Source organism: Sparus aurata, chromosome 23 (genome assembly GCF_900880675.1).
Source record: "Sparus aurata chromosome 23, fSpaAur1.1, whole genome shotgun sequence".
NCBI lineage: Eukaryota > Metazoa > Chordata > Actinopteri > Spariformes > Sparidae > Sparus > Sparus aurata.
In genome coordinates this window covers 28,646,935-28,663,611 of record NC_044209.1, presented here as the reverse complement: position 1 = coordinate 28,663,611, position 16,677 = coordinate 28,646,935, and the positions used below count along the sequence as shown (strand labels likewise).

The 16,677-nt window shown below is 41.7% G+C and overlaps 1 protein-coding gene across 2 annotated transcripts in view; it reads right to left on the bottom strand.

The window, feature by feature from the left end:
• Nucleotides 1-3,044: 3,044 nt before the first annotated feature.
• The window catches only part of LOC115575854 (uncharacterized), a 41,872-nt gene continuing 28,239 nt past the window's right edge, over nucleotides 3,045-16,677 (bottom strand). Inside the window, exons 1-2 of one of the 2 annotated variants that reach the window (XM_030408230.1) lie at nucleotides 8,000-8,123; nucleotides 3,045-3,680 (exon numbers count right to left, since the gene is read on the bottom strand). In XM_030408230.1, the coding sequence (XP_030264090.1) occupies nucleotides 3,173-3,664 (492 nt within the window). In that variant the 5' untranslated portion in view covers nucleotides 3,665-3,680; nucleotides 8,000-8,123 and the 3' untranslated portion in view covers nucleotides 3,045-3,172. Of the gene's footprint in view, nucleotides 3,681-7,999; nucleotides 8,124-16,677 lie in introns of those variants that run through there. The other variant, XM_030408229.1, reaches the window with a different exon arrangement.

The window sequence follows — 16,677 nt, the reverse complement described above, 5'->3', positions numbered from 1 at the left end:
ACTTCATTATCAAACGTTTTTGTTTAGAACAGAACAGTAACAAAACTACAATACAAAAAATATGTTACATCATATCATATTCAGTATATCGATTTAAATTCCAGCTAATGTATTCATTTAAATACACGTTTCAATGGGATAAATGTATCAAGGTTATTAACCTTGTTATTATTATCATGGTCTAAGTCTAATTGGTACTTTTTGAGTTGGCTAACAAATGATAAATGACCAGTTGCACTTTGAAAATTAATATTAACTAATGCTGAAGATGACTAAAATATTATTTTCACCACTATTATCCACCTGCATTGCTAGACTGAAAGGCCTCTGGGTCTGTCAGGGTCTGGGTCTGTCAGGGTCTGTCTGGGTCTGTCAGGGTCTGTCAGGGTCTGGGTCTGTCAGGGTCTGGGTCTGTCAGGGTCTGTCAGGGTCTGTCAGGGTCTGGGTCTGTCAGGGTCTGTGGTCTGTCAGGGTCTGTCAGGGTCTGGGTCTGTCAGGGTCTGGGTCTGTCTGGGTCTGGGTCTGTCAGGGTCTGTCTGGGTCTGTCAGGGTCTGTCAGGGTCTGGGTCTGTCAGGGTCTGGGTCTGTCAGGGTCTGTCAGGGTCTGTCAGGGTCTGGGTCTGTCAGGGTCTGTCTCTGGGTCTGTCTGGGTCTGTCAGGGTCTGGGTCTGTCAGGGTCTGTCAGGGTCTGGGTCTGTCAGGGTCTGTCTCTGGGTCTGTCTGGGTCTGTCAGGGTCTGGGTCTGTCAGGGTCTGTCAGGGTCTGGGTCTGTCAGGGTCTGTCAGGGTCTGGGTCTGTCAGGGTCTGGGTCTGTCAGGGTCTGTCAGGGTCTGGGTCTGTCAGGGTCTGTCTCTGGGTCTGTCAGGGTCTGTCAGGGTCTGGGTCTGTCAGGGTCTGTCAGGGTCTGTCAGGGTCTGGGTCTGTCAGGGTCTGGGTCTGTCTGGGTCTGGTGGGGGATTTCTCTCCTCTCTCCGTTTCTTGAGTTCCTCGTTTTATTCCGCATGATTGCTCACGTGTTTAAACAAATCTGAAGTGTTACCACTGTATTTTACTTCCTTTATACAAATGATACAGGTTGCCGTTGTGTCATTTTCGGCCTGAACATATAACCACACGGCTCGTCTTCGGCTCCGTCTCTGTGTTGCTGCTGCTGAGCTGCTTCAGTGCTGCTCCGCTCTGTGAGGACACAGACAGCAGGTCGCCAACTTAATGAAACCGCCGCAGTGCATAATGGAGAGAAAGTAAAACTTAAAGGAGAACTTCGGTCGATTTAAACATGCAGCTTCATTGCTCAAGCTACCCTTGACTTGCGAGTACCGAAGACGCGAACAAATTTCGCCAGCCATTACAGAGCTCCGTGAACGGAGACTTAGCATTGAACGCTAACAGCATGGGGTCAGAACTTCACGCTGTGTTTTAAGCATCTTAACATGCTCCACATCTCACACCAAAAGTTATGCAACATCAGCAGACACCTTAGCACACAGCACTGTAGCGTGTATGACTCAAAATGAATAAAAAAGTAGTTAAAATAGTGTGTTTGTGCAAGCAGCTACTTACCTGTTTGTTGACATCCGTGTGCTCCGGTAGCTAGACCAAACTAGTATATCCATCAATATATATATATATTATCAATATTTGGATTTGATCTGCCCAACCCTAGTTCCCGCTCCCGTCTGCTCCCGTTAACTTTTGATCCTGTACCGTCCCAATCACGTGATTAATAGTAAGGTTGACTCCCATCCCGCGGGAATCCCGTGACCCGTGGGATTCCCGAACAAATGTCAGCCTCTACTTCAAACATAAATACTCTGAGAGAAGATCCCATTAATATTTCATGTTGTTATACACACATCCCTCCTCATGGGGGCAGTGTTTCATCACTCAGAAAAACAGAACAGGTGAGAACAGGTGTTGCATGTTGCTTCATGTGTGTTGAGTGTGTCATGATTATCTCTAAATGAAAATCAATTAAAAAACAAACAGAAAACTGATTGATGTATTTTATGGATTAAAACACCCAGCAGAACACAAGTCAAAATGTCTGATGTGCAAAAGGTTAAAGAGGCACAATTCATTAAAAAGGCTTAAACATGCTAATTTCTGACAAAAGGGGCCACCGCTCCCTCAAATTAAATGACATTTCTGATCCTTCTGTAAGGTGCAACTGAACTACTCACTACTCTAAATTGTTTTAGGATACTGGGATATTTGTTGCCTCAGTGGTTTTACTCCTGGAGAGCCATGTGCATCTGAGATATGAAATATGATCGTGTTTGTTTGTAGATCTGCTTCAGCTCAGTTGTGGGGCTGTAACTTGGATGAGGGGTCAAAATGTTTGTCTAGGGCTATAAAAGGCTCTGAATGTTGAGTGAGTGTCCAGTGTGGGCATTTATAATAGTCATGGTGAACCGACCTAAGCATCATTGGCAGACTGGTCTCTTGAAATCAAAACACTGGTTCAGTGTGCGAAAGGCCTCGTAGTGGTGAGTGACCCACGGGTCACAACACAGAAGACATCGGAGGAGCCAATGTGTCTGATCGGACCAATCTGGAAAGCCTTCACCACTACTTCAATGGATTAAACACCAGATGACCCTTGAATACCAGACACAGTCGAGCATGTCGGTGATGAAGCTTCTCTGTTCTTTACATCACTGCCTCTTCAAGTGCTGCTCCAAACTCTGGTGTTACTATTTAATGCAGGGGTCACCAACACGGTGCCCGCGGACCACATGAGTAGCTCTCAGGCCTGTTCTAAAAATGAAAATTAAATATTGATATTATCTGTTTCCCACCTTGTTAAGTCATTGCTGATAATTATTGTGAGAAATCATTAATGTGATCAGTGTCTTCACATAGATGAGTATCATTAATCATTAATAATCATATCTAACTAAAGGCAAACTGAGCAAATGTGTGATTTCAGAAGAGTGTATCAAGCTGGTAGCCCTTCGTATGACTCAGTCCCCATGAAGTAGCTCTCAGTTTCAAAAAGGTTGGTGACCCCTGATTTAAAGATTTCAACAAAACCAGACAGGAGCTCAGATTTAACATCACCAATTTATTCTGACAATGACACAGTTACTAAATAAAATGTCATTTACTTTTATCCAAATATGCAGAAATATATTTGAAAATACAAAAATAAATTGGCAGCGGTGTGGAGAGCTCACTTGTAGCCATATGCTTCATATCCATAGGAGGGTTGGACACGGAGTGGTTTGATGATGTTAATAACCTCGATTCTTTTTGGATCCCAGACACAATCCTCCTCCAAACCGCTCTTCACCATCCCACAGTTGGGTGGCACCCAGGCGGTGTCGTAGCCGCGGTCATGCCAGGTCTTCTGATAAGGATGGTTTTGATATCTGATGGCGATCACTCTCCCCACGTCGACTGAAACCTTAACGACGGCCTTGTCAGACTCAGGGTGTTTAATGGGATAGCGGCTCGCTTTTTTCAGGTCTCTGCTGAGGTAGACGCCGCGGCCGAGCATCCCGTCTGCAGACTGACGGAAACCGGATGTCAGGATGGCTTCAGCGTTCTGCCTGGTGGTGCCATGGTACATGACGTACTTTTCATCACTGACTGGTTCATCTTGGCCCAGGCGACTTAAACCAGCCGGCAAGTCAAAGTCATCTTCAGCCCACTGGTAATACATGTTGGTGTCAGTATCGCTGTTGAAGAGAATTTTATTACTGTTCAGATTCTATTCAAACATAATAAACCTGAAAGTCGTACTTGAGTAAAAGTCTTTATGTATTTAATATTAACTCTACTTAAGTATCAAAACTACTAGTTAGAGTAATTACAGGGGGTAATTAGTAGGGGGTTGACTGATTATTGATTATTAAGTAAGATATTAAGCATTTTTCTGATTGTTTTAATCATTGATCCAAGGTTGGCTGCTTTTTTTTGTATATTTGTTTTTTTTTCTCTACAATCAGAGTTTTCCTCTCTCATCTTTTTCTTTAAATGCATATATTAGAGGTGTGCAAGCAGCCACTGTCATTTTGCTCTGGACCCATATGAATATTCAGTGCTACAGCATTATTTTTTGTTGAGGTCTGACTTGGTCTACTTCATGCGGTTTCTTTTTTGGAAGAGCTATTGTAATTGTTCACAAATAGTTCTGGTTATAGCTCTGATACGCATGGTAAGCTAGTTAGTAGAGTATAGTTTGGAAGTTACTACTGAAAGGAACAGAACTTGTGTTCTGCACTGTTTACTGTTCAGTTAGGTGCTCAAACTTATTGTCTTCTATGTTTGTCTATGTGTACGTATACCTTACCCTCTCCCCCACCCTTCCCTCACACTCTCGTGCTGGCAGAAACATAACATGTGCCTATATAATGACCCCTGCTGATCCTAAAGCATGGCAGGATTTATTCCACTGGAAAATGGCAGCAACTAATATTAAAAATAGAGAGGGTGCTCTCACAAAGATAGCCAGCTGGAATGTCCGTGGTCTTCATAATTTAATAAAACGCAACAAGGTTTTTTCTTATTTGTCAAAACTGAAAACTGATATAGATTTTTTTACAGGAGACCCATTTACTAAATAATGACCAGTCCAGGCTTTGCCAGGGGAAGTTTACTCAGGTGTTTCATTCAGATTTCATTTACAAAAGCCGATGTGTGGCCATTCTGCTCCACAGAAATGTACAGTTTGTCAAATCCCATGTCATAAGTGATAGAAATGGCTGCTATCATTGTTCAAGGAAAACTGTATGGTATACCAGTGGTGCATTTACACCCCGAATTGGGACAATGTTCAATTTTCACTGCTCTTTTCTCATCACTCCCAGACCTAAATTCGCATAAATTAATACTTGGCGGCGACCTCAACTGTGCCTTAAACATCAAGCTACATCGCTCCAGACAAACAGGTACACTGAGCAGGTCTGCAGGTTATATCAACTCCTTTTTACAGACATATAAGATATTAGATGCCTGGAGGTTCAAAAACCCAACATCCCGTAAATACTCTTTTTTCTTACCATCCCAGCAGTCCTATTCGAGAATAGATTATTTTCTTCTAGATGAACAGCTGATTCCCCTACTCAAGTCAATTGAATATGAGACCATGGTCATTTCGGACCATTGCCCGGTGGTAATGGATATCAACCCTCGTCTCCTGTCTAACCAAGATTTTGTTAAATACATATCCAATCATATTGATCTATTTATGGAAACCAACAAAGACCCACAGATAAGTAAAGGCTACCTATGGGAAACACTAAAAGCCTATCAAAGGGGAATAATAATATCCTATACTGCCAGTGCCAACAAAGACAATGCAAAACGTTGTTCAGAAATAGAGATGAGGATCTGGGCTATTGATCAGGAACAATCATTGACACCCCCTCTGAAAATCTCTACCGGGAAAAATTTCACTTCAAACTGAGTATGACATTTTAATGACTGACTGTGCCGAGGATCTACATCGAAAATCACGTTCAAACTACTATGAATCCGGAGAACGTGCTAGCAAGCTCTTAAGCCATCAGCTTAGACAGTCTGCGGCGACAAGCTTCATTAATGAAATTGGATTAGATAACGGCGGTAGCACCACAGAACAAAAAAGTATTAATACACAATTTTGAGAATTCTACAAAAAATAAATCTAAAGCAGGTGATGACACTCTGATTACGGAATTTTTCAATAATTTAAATATGCCTTCTCTAGACCAGGACAGTATTAACGCACTTGAGAAACCATTAACATAGGCTGAAATTGAAAGAGCCAGTAAAACATCCAAATCCGGGAAGTCGCCCGGCCCTGACAGCTACCCCATTGAATTTTATGAAGCCTTTTCTGTTAAATTGGTGCCACTTCTATGTGAAGTATATGAAGAAGCCTTGCAAAGGAAAACTCTACCCTTAATGATGACGCAGGCAACTATATCTGTTCTTCTCAAAAAGGGTAAAGATCCACTAAAATGTGACTCTTACCGACCAATCAGCTTACTCTGCTCTGATTATAAAATCTTAACAAAGACCCTTACAGCGAGACTTCAAGTAACCATGCACAATATTATCCACAGAGATCAGACAGGCTTTATGACTGGCAGGCAACTAGCTGGCAATTTACGTCGCCTCTTTAACATACTATATATGCCAAACCACAGTCACACACAAGAGGTACTAATATCATTAGATGCACACAAAGCCTTTGACAGGGTGGAGTAAAATCATCTATTTGCAGCTCTTAGAAAGTTTGGGTTTGGACAGAAATTTTGTAGCTGGGTAAATCTTTTGTATTCTAATCCACAGGCTTCTGTACGCACTAATAACCTTATATCAGACTATTTTCCGATTTTCAGGGGTACAAGACAAGGGTGTCCCGTGTCACCCCTATTGTTCAATATCGCTGTTGAGCCTCTGGCTGTCTCCCTGAGGGAAAATACCAGCTTATTGGGTATAGACCGATGCGGCCTCAACCATAAACTCTCATTATACTGTGATGATCTCCTTTTGTACCTTTCACACCCAGATACATCTATACCTGTTGCATTAGACCTTATCACTAAATTTGGGGTAATTTCTGGGTACAAAATAGACTTTTCAAAGAGCCTAATTTTTCCTATGAGTGTGATCCAGCATTTAAGCTGTGGAAAAGAAGAGGTCTCATATGTGTAAAGGATTTCTTTAAAGATGGCCTTTTTATTTCATTTGACTATCTAAAGGTGCATTTCAACATTCTAAACACCCATTTCTTCAGATATCTGCAGATTCGAAATTACGCTAAGTCTTAGTATGATTTTGAATCTGCAGATAGTGACTAAGACATGTTTTTCACCTTCCCTAGTAGCTATAGAGGAAGATTGCATCCATGATTGTGTTAACAGGGATCCACAAACAAAAGGCTTTGTTTCATTTGTATATGATACAATCCAAAATGTAGCTGCTCCTTCCATTCACCATATAAAGACCAAATGGGAGGAGGATCTTAATCTGCAGATACCGAATGTGACCTGGCAACTGGCAAAGAGTCGAGTGAGCTCCTTCTGGCTGTCTATCTTTGATGGCATCTCCTATCTTTGTAAGAAAAGGATCAGCCCCAATCCAATTATGGCAATATTTGGTGCCTCACCGAAAGGGATCACACTCTCAGCAAATCAAGCAAGTATGGTTGCTTTTGTCATACTTCTTGCCAGGAAATTAATTCTTGTTAATTGAAAAAAGCCCTAATGCTTCAACACATAAACGCTGGCTTGAGGAAGAACTCGCACATTTAAAGCTGGAGAAATTGAGATACTCCTCTCAAGGCTGTACTCAGAAATTCTACAATGTGAGGCAGCCATTTATTGACTATTTCAATGAGAAATTTTCTGTGTCTGCACAAGATAACGATAACCCTGACACTTAAATACACACCCCCCCCCCCCCCCGTTGAAGTAATGTGTTTTTTTTTGTTTTTTTTTTGTTGTTATTGTTTTTTTTTTGTTTTTAACTTTTGTTTGTCATTGATTGTTTAGTCTTGTTTGTTTTTTTCGTTCCCTCTTATTTATCTTTTTAATTTTCCTTCAGTGGGTGTGTGGTCGTATATGTACGTAATAATTGTAATTCTGATGTCTGTAATTCACAATCTATCCTATTGAAAATTCAATAACAATGTTTGAATATGATTATTTTAATCATTCTTTAACATAAAAGAAAAATGGAAAATACTCAAGTAAAGTACAAGTACTTTACTTGCACTTAAGTAAAGTACTTCAGTAAATGTACTCGGTTACATTCCACCACTGCAGACGGTTTCTTTTAAATGGATTCTGTCACAGTTTTCCAGTCTTGACCTTCCAACTTGTATGGTGAGTTTACTTCCTGAGAAATGTACCGTCTCCCTCTCTGATTAAACACGGTTCAACATGTGCATTTATATCAGACAAGAACATCAACATATTGTACTGAAGGTTCCATTAAAAGCAGATTAACATCATCTCCTCATATACGACTATTGATCATTTTAGCTATAAAAAGTGTGTCCACGTACCTCTCAAAGTTCCTCCAGGAGTGCCGGCTGTGAGTTCACTCTGCTTTATATAAGGGCGTTCAGGACTTCGATGGAATCTCCTGAAATATGCCTTCACTTTTGTTTCACCTGTATGATCTGTTTTATGACGTTCGTTTGCAGTCTAACAGGATGTGCTTATTTGGGTGTGGTAGATGCAACAGTGCCGTTGGGATTTCGAGGCCTTATGGGCAAGTGTGAGCACGAGAGTTATAACATAACAGTCACAGTCACCAGAATACATGTTTGCATTGTATGTTTCTGCAAACCACAGATATGATAAAACTTCTGGATTTTGGGTGAGCCGGTGTTGAACGACCCTTATAAAACAGACTTTGGATGAATTTTGATCTTAAGTACGATTTAGTGATTATCAAAAAAACCTTCCTTTATGTGGAAATGATCTTTTTTACTGAGCAGAGTGTTGTCTTGACCCTGGAGATCCTCCTGCTGGTTCCATCCTTCATGATCCATATGTGTCCGAGCTCGTGGTGAACTTCAGAGGCGACACCGCGGCTGCATGTTTAGTCCACAGAATAAACATGTTGTCTGGCTTCAGTCTCCTCTAACATCACTGTGGTCTCATCTTTCAAAAAGTTTGATTCTCTCTTTGCTCCATGCTTATTCCTGACTAGACCCTCATTTGTTTTGGCTTCATATGAGCGGAAATCACCAAGCAGGTGACGTCAATTTAAGCTGATGTGAGTTTTGTGGGTCGCAGGTGTGTCAGATACAAACAGGCGTCCTAAAACCTGCTTAAGAAAAGTTTTTAATGCTCGGCAGCTTTTATGAATCAAACCTAAGGAAGCTGCCCGGAAATGTGGCGGCTGTAGCTGAGGAGGTAGAGCGGGTCGTCTAGAAATCGGGAGGTTGCTTGTTTGAATCTCAGCTCCCCCTCACTGCAGGTCAAAGTGTCCTTGAGCAAGATACTGACGCCTGATTGCTCCCGATGAGCAAGGCATGGCAGCAGACTGGTGAAGTGCTACAGAAATGCAAGTCCATGATCTAAATCCAATCCAGATGATCTTAAAGAATGTTTTTTATAAATGCTCCTGATGATGACTTTAGAGGGGCGCTGTGCAGTTTTGAAGAACAAACTCAAACTCAGAATTTTAATATTTCCATCAGTGAGTAAACGAGCTGTTCTCAGAGGAAAACAAGGAACCAGAACTCTGTTTGAAGCTGGAGAGGTGGCAGGGTCTGCCGCATATTAATGAAGTTAAACTGTATATACTGTGTTGTCCTTTAATGGTGCCATTTGTAAGTTGCCAATCCCAACTGGTCAGATAATGGCGCTCTGGGTTGGCGGCCGAACCGTCCTACAACCTCAGATCATCAGTTTTTGACGAGTTGGGAACGAGACTTTTCTTCCAAACATCCCCATAAGGTCAGTTTTTTTTATTCTCTTTATTCGGTCATGAAAACAAAGAGAATCAGTGTTTTTTTTTCAGTTGAAAGTCTTCACACCACTTGTCAAACTTCCTCTGAAGCTTTGTCTCCCGTGTGGATCCTCATGTGCGTCTCCAGTGAGCTCGAGGCCCCAAAATATTTCCAGCAAACGCTGCAGGAAGTTCACTCTGCTTTATATAAGGGCCTTCAGGATTTGGGCGGAATTTCCTTAAATGTGCCTTCACTTCGTTTCACCTGTATGATCTGTTTTTTTACTTTCGTTTCACCTGTATGATCTGTTTTTTTACTTTCATTTCACCTGTATGATCTGTTTTTTTACTTTCGTTTCACCTGTATGATCTGTCTTATGACGTTCGTTTGCAGTCTAACAGGATGTGTTTATTTGGGTGTGGTAGATGCAACAGTGACGTTGGGATTTTGAGGCCTTATGGGCATGTGTGAGCACGAGAGTTATGCAGCTTTACAGGCCGCAACTATTAGTTCATTAGATGTGCACTTTTACTAAATTAAAATGTTTCTGTCATGCTCATGTACAGCAGCAGATAAGCTGTGTAGCAGTCACAATCACCCGAATACATGCATTATATGTTTCTGCGAACCACAGATATGATAAAACTTCTGGAGTTTGGGTCAGCTGGTGTTGAACGACCCTTATAAAACAGACTTAGGATGAATTTTGATCTTAAGTACGATTTAGTGATTATCAAAAAAAACCTTACTTTGATGTGGAAATGATATTTTTTACTGAGCAGAGTCTTGTCTTGACCCTGGAGATCCTCCTGCTGGTTCCATCCTTCATGATCCATATGTGTCCGAGCTCGTGGTGGACTTCAGAGGCGACACTGCGGCTGCATGTTTAGTTCACAGAATACACTTACACTCCTCTAACATCACTGTGGTCTCATCTTTCAAAAAAGTTTGATTCTCTCTTTGCTCCATGCTTATTCCTGACTAAACTCTCGTTTGTTTTGGCTTCATATGAGCAGAAATCACCTGGCAGGTGACGTCAATTTATGCTGATGTGAGTTTTGTGGATTGCAGGTGTGTCAGATACAAACGGGCGTCCTAAAACCTGCTTAAGCAAAGTTTTTAATACTCAGCAGCTTCTATGAACCAAACCTAAGGAAGCTGCTTGGAAATGTGGCAGCTGTAGCTCAGGAAGTAGAGCGGGTTGTCTAGTAATCAGAAGGTTGCTGGTTTGAATCTCAGCCCCTATCGCTGCATGTCGAAGTGTTTTTGAGCAAGATACTGACGCCTTATTGCTCCTGATGAGCAATGCATGGCAGCAGACTGGTGAAGTGCTGAGATTCAGGTCCATCTTTAGTCTCTGACATAGAGAGACACCTCCATTCCATTAAAGACTCATAAGACTCATGACGCTGCTGAACGATGTGACTCTTCTATGAGCATTTATAACTGCTCACAATATGGAGCCGACATTCTTCCTCTGTTGTCTCAATGCGACCTAAACATGAACTCTCTGTTGATCCTGTAGTTTCTGGGCTTTCCTCCTCCAAGGTGTCGTTGTGTAGTTTGATGATATAAGAATTCTGCGGAGGCAAGGCTGGGTGGAATGATAGAGGTATCTTTATTGAAACAGAATCTAGAGCCCTGCGTCCGGATCAGAAGCGGCCGCATTCTGATATGATCAAATCTCTGGACAAAGCAATGCCAAAATGCTTTGCCCTCTGCTCTATCAGAACTCCTATCAGCCTTTGATCTAAGGAGGTCTACCAAGTGCCACCCCCTCGTTGTTCCTGTGAGGGCCTTTTTTAGAGTCCCTTCTCAAGTACACCCACTTCTTCTGATTGGTCCCCTTGCCAAATTACCAATAGACTAAAAGAGGAGTTTGACCTGTGTTAGGCATCTTCCACCATTTGGCATGCAGGTCAAACTTAGCTAAGCACTTATTGTCTGTTAACCTTCGGCCCCTCACAGTTGGAAGCCAACCCCTTGACCTTCACTCACACAATGAAAATCAATTAGTCATTACTGAATACAAACTAAGTAGATAAGTCATGATTGAACATGGTTTTCCCTGCCATTATACGGCTGAGGCGCGGCGCCCAAGCATTTTTGCCTCCCGCCTAAGCAGGGTTCTCCCCAGACGGTGGAACAGCGGCGCTACGCCGCTATACCGCTAGGTCAGCGCCGCTATACTCCGCATGTGACGGTGACGAGCGTCCGTCCCCCGGCTGACGGAGTTGATGACCGACGGTGCACCGCAACACTAAACATTTCTGGGGAGAACCCTGTTGAATCTAACCTAAATAGATCAGAATGTGTTGCCCTCCAGATACCTCAATCCACGAGGACATTTAATAGATAACGGTTTGATCTATCGCCATAAAATAAAAAACAAAACAAAACAGACTGAGTTACATGACATTTATTTAACACATAGAATACATTTGAGAAACACCGGGTGATGTTTGTTAACACAGATATTTATATTATTCATTGAACTATTAATAATTTGTGTAATTGCACATTGTCAGTTTTATGATAATGATAAAAAATATTCCTTGAAACAGATAAAATACTCTGAGAGAAGATCCCATTAATATTTCATGTTGTTATATACACATCCCTCCTCATGGGGGCAGTGTTTCATCACTCAGAAAAAAAGAACAGGTGAGAACAGGTGTTGCATGTTGCTTCATGTGTGTTTGTGTCAAAAGTGTGTATTCATTAAGTTCTTACCTGTTACTGCACTGCTCTGTGTCATGAGTATCTCTAAATGAAAATCAATTAAAAAACAAAAAACAAACAGAAAACTGATTCATGTATTTTATGTATTAAAACACCCAGCAGAACATTAAGTGGTAACAGTTAGCCTCACCTTCACCTGCTGCAACACCACTGATTCTTACATATTCATATTATATAACACAAAAACACAGTATATGTTGTTCTGAAATCAGCTGTTCTGCATAAAAAAGTACTTTGTTCTTGATGAATATTTTCAGTTAGTGACTCTTGTAGTGAACTTGATGTAAATCAGATGTTAATTTTAACTTTTTATTCTACTTTTGATGAAGTCGTGACTCGCTGGGACACAAAAAAGAGCCGTTGGTTGCGTTCCTGTGCTTCTCCTGCTGTGACAAGTCAAAATGTCTGATGTGTAAAAGGTTCAAGAGGCCCAATTCAGAGTCCTGCACGGGTCTTATTTTGCAAACCCGCACCCGCCCATACCCGTCGTACTTAAAACCGCATCCGACCCGTTTCCCGACAGTAGCACAAATTACATTCCGCACCTGAGTCGACCCGCTATAAATTGATACCGATGCCCGACCCGCACCCGAAGCAAAATTAGAGTGACACAATTTTTAAAAATGAAAGTAAGCCAGCGTGGGGAATGGGAGTTCAGGGAGGGCGCAAGCACGCATGAATGAGCTCATATGAAATATACCGTATTGACCCGCATATAGGACGACCCTGATTATAAGACGACCCCTCTTTTCAAGACTTCAGAAAAAGACTCTGATAACCAAAATTCGTTTCTCAATAACAAAGTCACATACCCTCCTGTCAGTCTCTTGGAAGCGGCCGCTTAGAGGACCACGATAAGCTTTTCTTTTACTGTTACTGTTAGCGTTTTCAGACGATCTTTTTGGACCCGCCATCTTCGGACGTTACACTCCGTAACTCCATATTTCTTGGCTGGCTGACAGTTGTTAGGCACCTCCGCTGCATTGATCACCATTATCTTAAAATCAGCATCATAGCTCCGCCTCAGATGTCTGTTAACTTGCCACACTTGATCCACTTTGCTCCGTAAAATCACTGCGTCTCTCCATTTTTCATCTCCTGTCACTTCTTCTTCTCCGCTGTGATTGACAGATAACCGCAGCCACAGTGTCAGTGACGTCTCTACAATAAGCTGGCGCCCTCTGCCGTTTTGGTCGTGTAGCGACCCAGACAACTATCAGCATGTGTTCACGGTTAGACCCCGATTATAAGACGACCCCACTTTTTCCACATAATTTTCATCCAAAAAAACCTTGTCCTATATTCGAGTCAATACAGTACATGCTTATCATTTTGAAATGCAGGCATATTTTTGTAGATGTGACGCTAATGATTTTTTTTTTTTTTGCACCTGACGCCATGAAAATGACAATCGCAAAACCCGACCCGCGCTCTCTAGGCGTCCGACCCGATCCGCACCCGTGTCCGACACAGGACACCCGTTTCATCCAAATTGTGCAGGTCACCCGTCGGGTACCTGCGGGTACCCGAACCCGTGCAGGACTCTGGCCCAATTTATTAAAAGGCTTAAACATGTTCATTTCTGACAAAAGGGGCCACAGTTCCCTCAAATTAAATGACATTTCTGATCCTTCTGTAAGGTGCAACTGAACTACTCACTACTCTAAATGGTTTTAGGATATTGGGATATGGTATATTGTATTTGTTGCCTCAGTGGTTTTACTCCTGGAGAGCCATGTGTATCTAAGATATGAAATATGATTGTGTTTGTTTGTAGATCTGCTCCAGCTCAGTTGTGGGGCTGTAACTCGGATGAGGGGTCAAAATATAAATGGCTATAAAAGGCTCTGAATGTTGAGTGAGTGTCCAGTGTGGGCATTTTAATAGTCACGGTGAACCGACGTAAGAATCACTGGCAGACTGGTTTCACTGCTATGGATTGAACACAGACACAGTCGAGCACGTCGGTGATGAAGCTTCTCTGTTCTTTACATCACTGCCTCTTCAAGTGCTGCTCTAAACTCTGGTGTTACTATTTAAAGCAGGGGTCACCAACACGGTGCCCGCGGACACCAGGTAGCTCCCGAGGACCACATGAGTCGCCCTCAGGCCTGTTCTAAAAATGAAAATTAAATATTGATATTATCTGTTTCCCACCTTGTTAAGTCATTGTTGATAATTATTGTGATTAATCATTAACGGGATCAGTGTCTTCACATAGATGAGTATCATTAATCATTAATAATCATATCTAACTAAAGGCAAACTGAGCAAATTTGTGATTTCAGAAGAGTGTATCAAGCTGGTAGCCCTTCGTATGACTCAGTACCCATGAAGTAGCTCTCAGTTTCAAAAAGGTTGGTGACCCCTGATTTAAAGATTTCGACAAAACCAGACAGGAGCTCAGATTTAACATCACCAATTTATTCTGACAATGACACAGTTACTAAATAAAATGTCAGTTACTTTTATCCAAATATACAAAAATATATTTTTAAATACAATAATAAATTGGTAGCTGTTTGGAGAGCTCACTTGTAGCCATATGCTCCATATACAAAGGAGGGTTGGACTGGGAGTGGGTTGATGATTTTAGTAATCTGGATTCTATTTGGATCCCAGACACAATCCTCCTCCAAACCGCTCCTCACCATCCCACAGTTGGGTGGCACCCAGGCGGTGTCGTAGCCATAGTTATGCCAGGTCTTCTGATAAGGGTGGTATTGACGATTGATGGCGATCACTCTCCCAACGCTGACCACAACCTTAAGGACGGCCCTGTCAGACTCAGGGTGACTAATGGGATAGCGGCTGGCTTTCTGCAGGTCTCTGCTGAGGTAGACGCCGCGGCCGAGCATCCCGCCTGCAGACTGACGAAAACCTGATCTCATGATGGCTTGAGCGTTCTGCCTGGTGGTACCATGGTACATGACGTACTTTCTACCATCTACTGGTGCCGAGAGGCCCAGACGACCGACACCAGGAGGCACGTCGAAGTCATCTTCAGCCCACTGGTAGTACATGTTGGTGTCGCTGTTGGAGAGAAGTTTATTACTGTTCAGATTCCACTCAAACATAAAAAACCTGAAAGTCGTACTTGAGTAAAAGTCTTTATGTATCTAATATTAACTCTACTTAAGTATCAAAACTACTAGTAAGAGTAATTTTACACAGTGAACGAGGGGTTGACTGATTATTGATTATTAGGTCGGATATTAAGCATTTTTCTGATTATTTTAATTAGTTGATTAAATACATATATTAAAAAATGCATTGCTCTGATGCAATATGTAATCTGTATAGTAACTAGAAATTAAAGTGATCATAGACATTTAATAGAGTACAAAGAACAATATTCAGTCCCTAAAAACTGAACTTAAGTAAAAGTACTTAAGTAAATGTACTCGGTTACATTCCATCACTGCAGACGGTTTCATCTTGACCTTCCAACTTGTATGTTGAGAGTTTATTTCCTGAGAAATGTACCGTCTCCCTCTCTGAGTAAACACGGTTCAACATGTGCATTTATATCAGACAAGAACATCAACATTTTGTACTGAAGGTTCCATTAAAATCAGACTAACATCATCTCCTCATATACGACTATTGATCATTTATTTATTGTCGGGAGAAGATAAAGTTTGTCCACGTACCTCTGAAAGATCCTCCACAAGTTTTGGCTGTGAGTTCACTCTGCCTTATCTTAGGGCGTTCAGGACTTGGGCGGAATTTTCTTTAAATGTACTTTCCGTTTCATTTTACCCGTATGATCTGTTTTTTGACTTTCGTTTAAAATCTAACAGGATGTGCTTATTTGGGTGTTGTAGAGGCAACAGTGACGTTGGGATTTCAGGGCCTTATCTGCAGATGTGAGCATGGGAGTTATGCAGCTTTACAGGCCTCAACTATCAGGTCATTAAAGGTGAACTTTCACTTCTGTCATGCTCATGTACAGCAGCAGATAAACTGCATACATTTTTGCATTATATGTTTCTGCAAACCACGGATATGATCAAACTTCAGGTTTTCTTAATGCTGGGACAACAACATTTAACATTTTAGCTCTGGTTATGTTTAGGAACAAGAATCACGAGATCAAGAGATCAAGAGATCAAGTTTTGGATTAAAATCATTGTTTTTATTTAAAAAAGAATTTGGATGAATTCATCAACTCTCAGACAAACAAATGTAAAATCAGTTCAGTCTCCATCTTTAGTCAATGAAATGATGCCGTCAGCACTGACTCTGTACATTAAGCTTGCAGGTTACTCTGTGAGGAAAGCTTTGGGATGTCCTCTACCTCCCACACCTTCACATCAAGGATGAATGGACACATTTATTTGACGACAGTAGAAATGTAAAAACAAGATGGCTGATCACACACAGTTCTCCCTCTGTGAGCTCCACTGCATTAACCGATGACACATAAACTTCGTTGTTACTGCTCGGATTCTCTGCTGCACATTTACAAAGAGGTAAAATGTGACAGATCGTGATTCATCAGTCATGAACTTCTCTGTTCTTTACATCACTGCCTC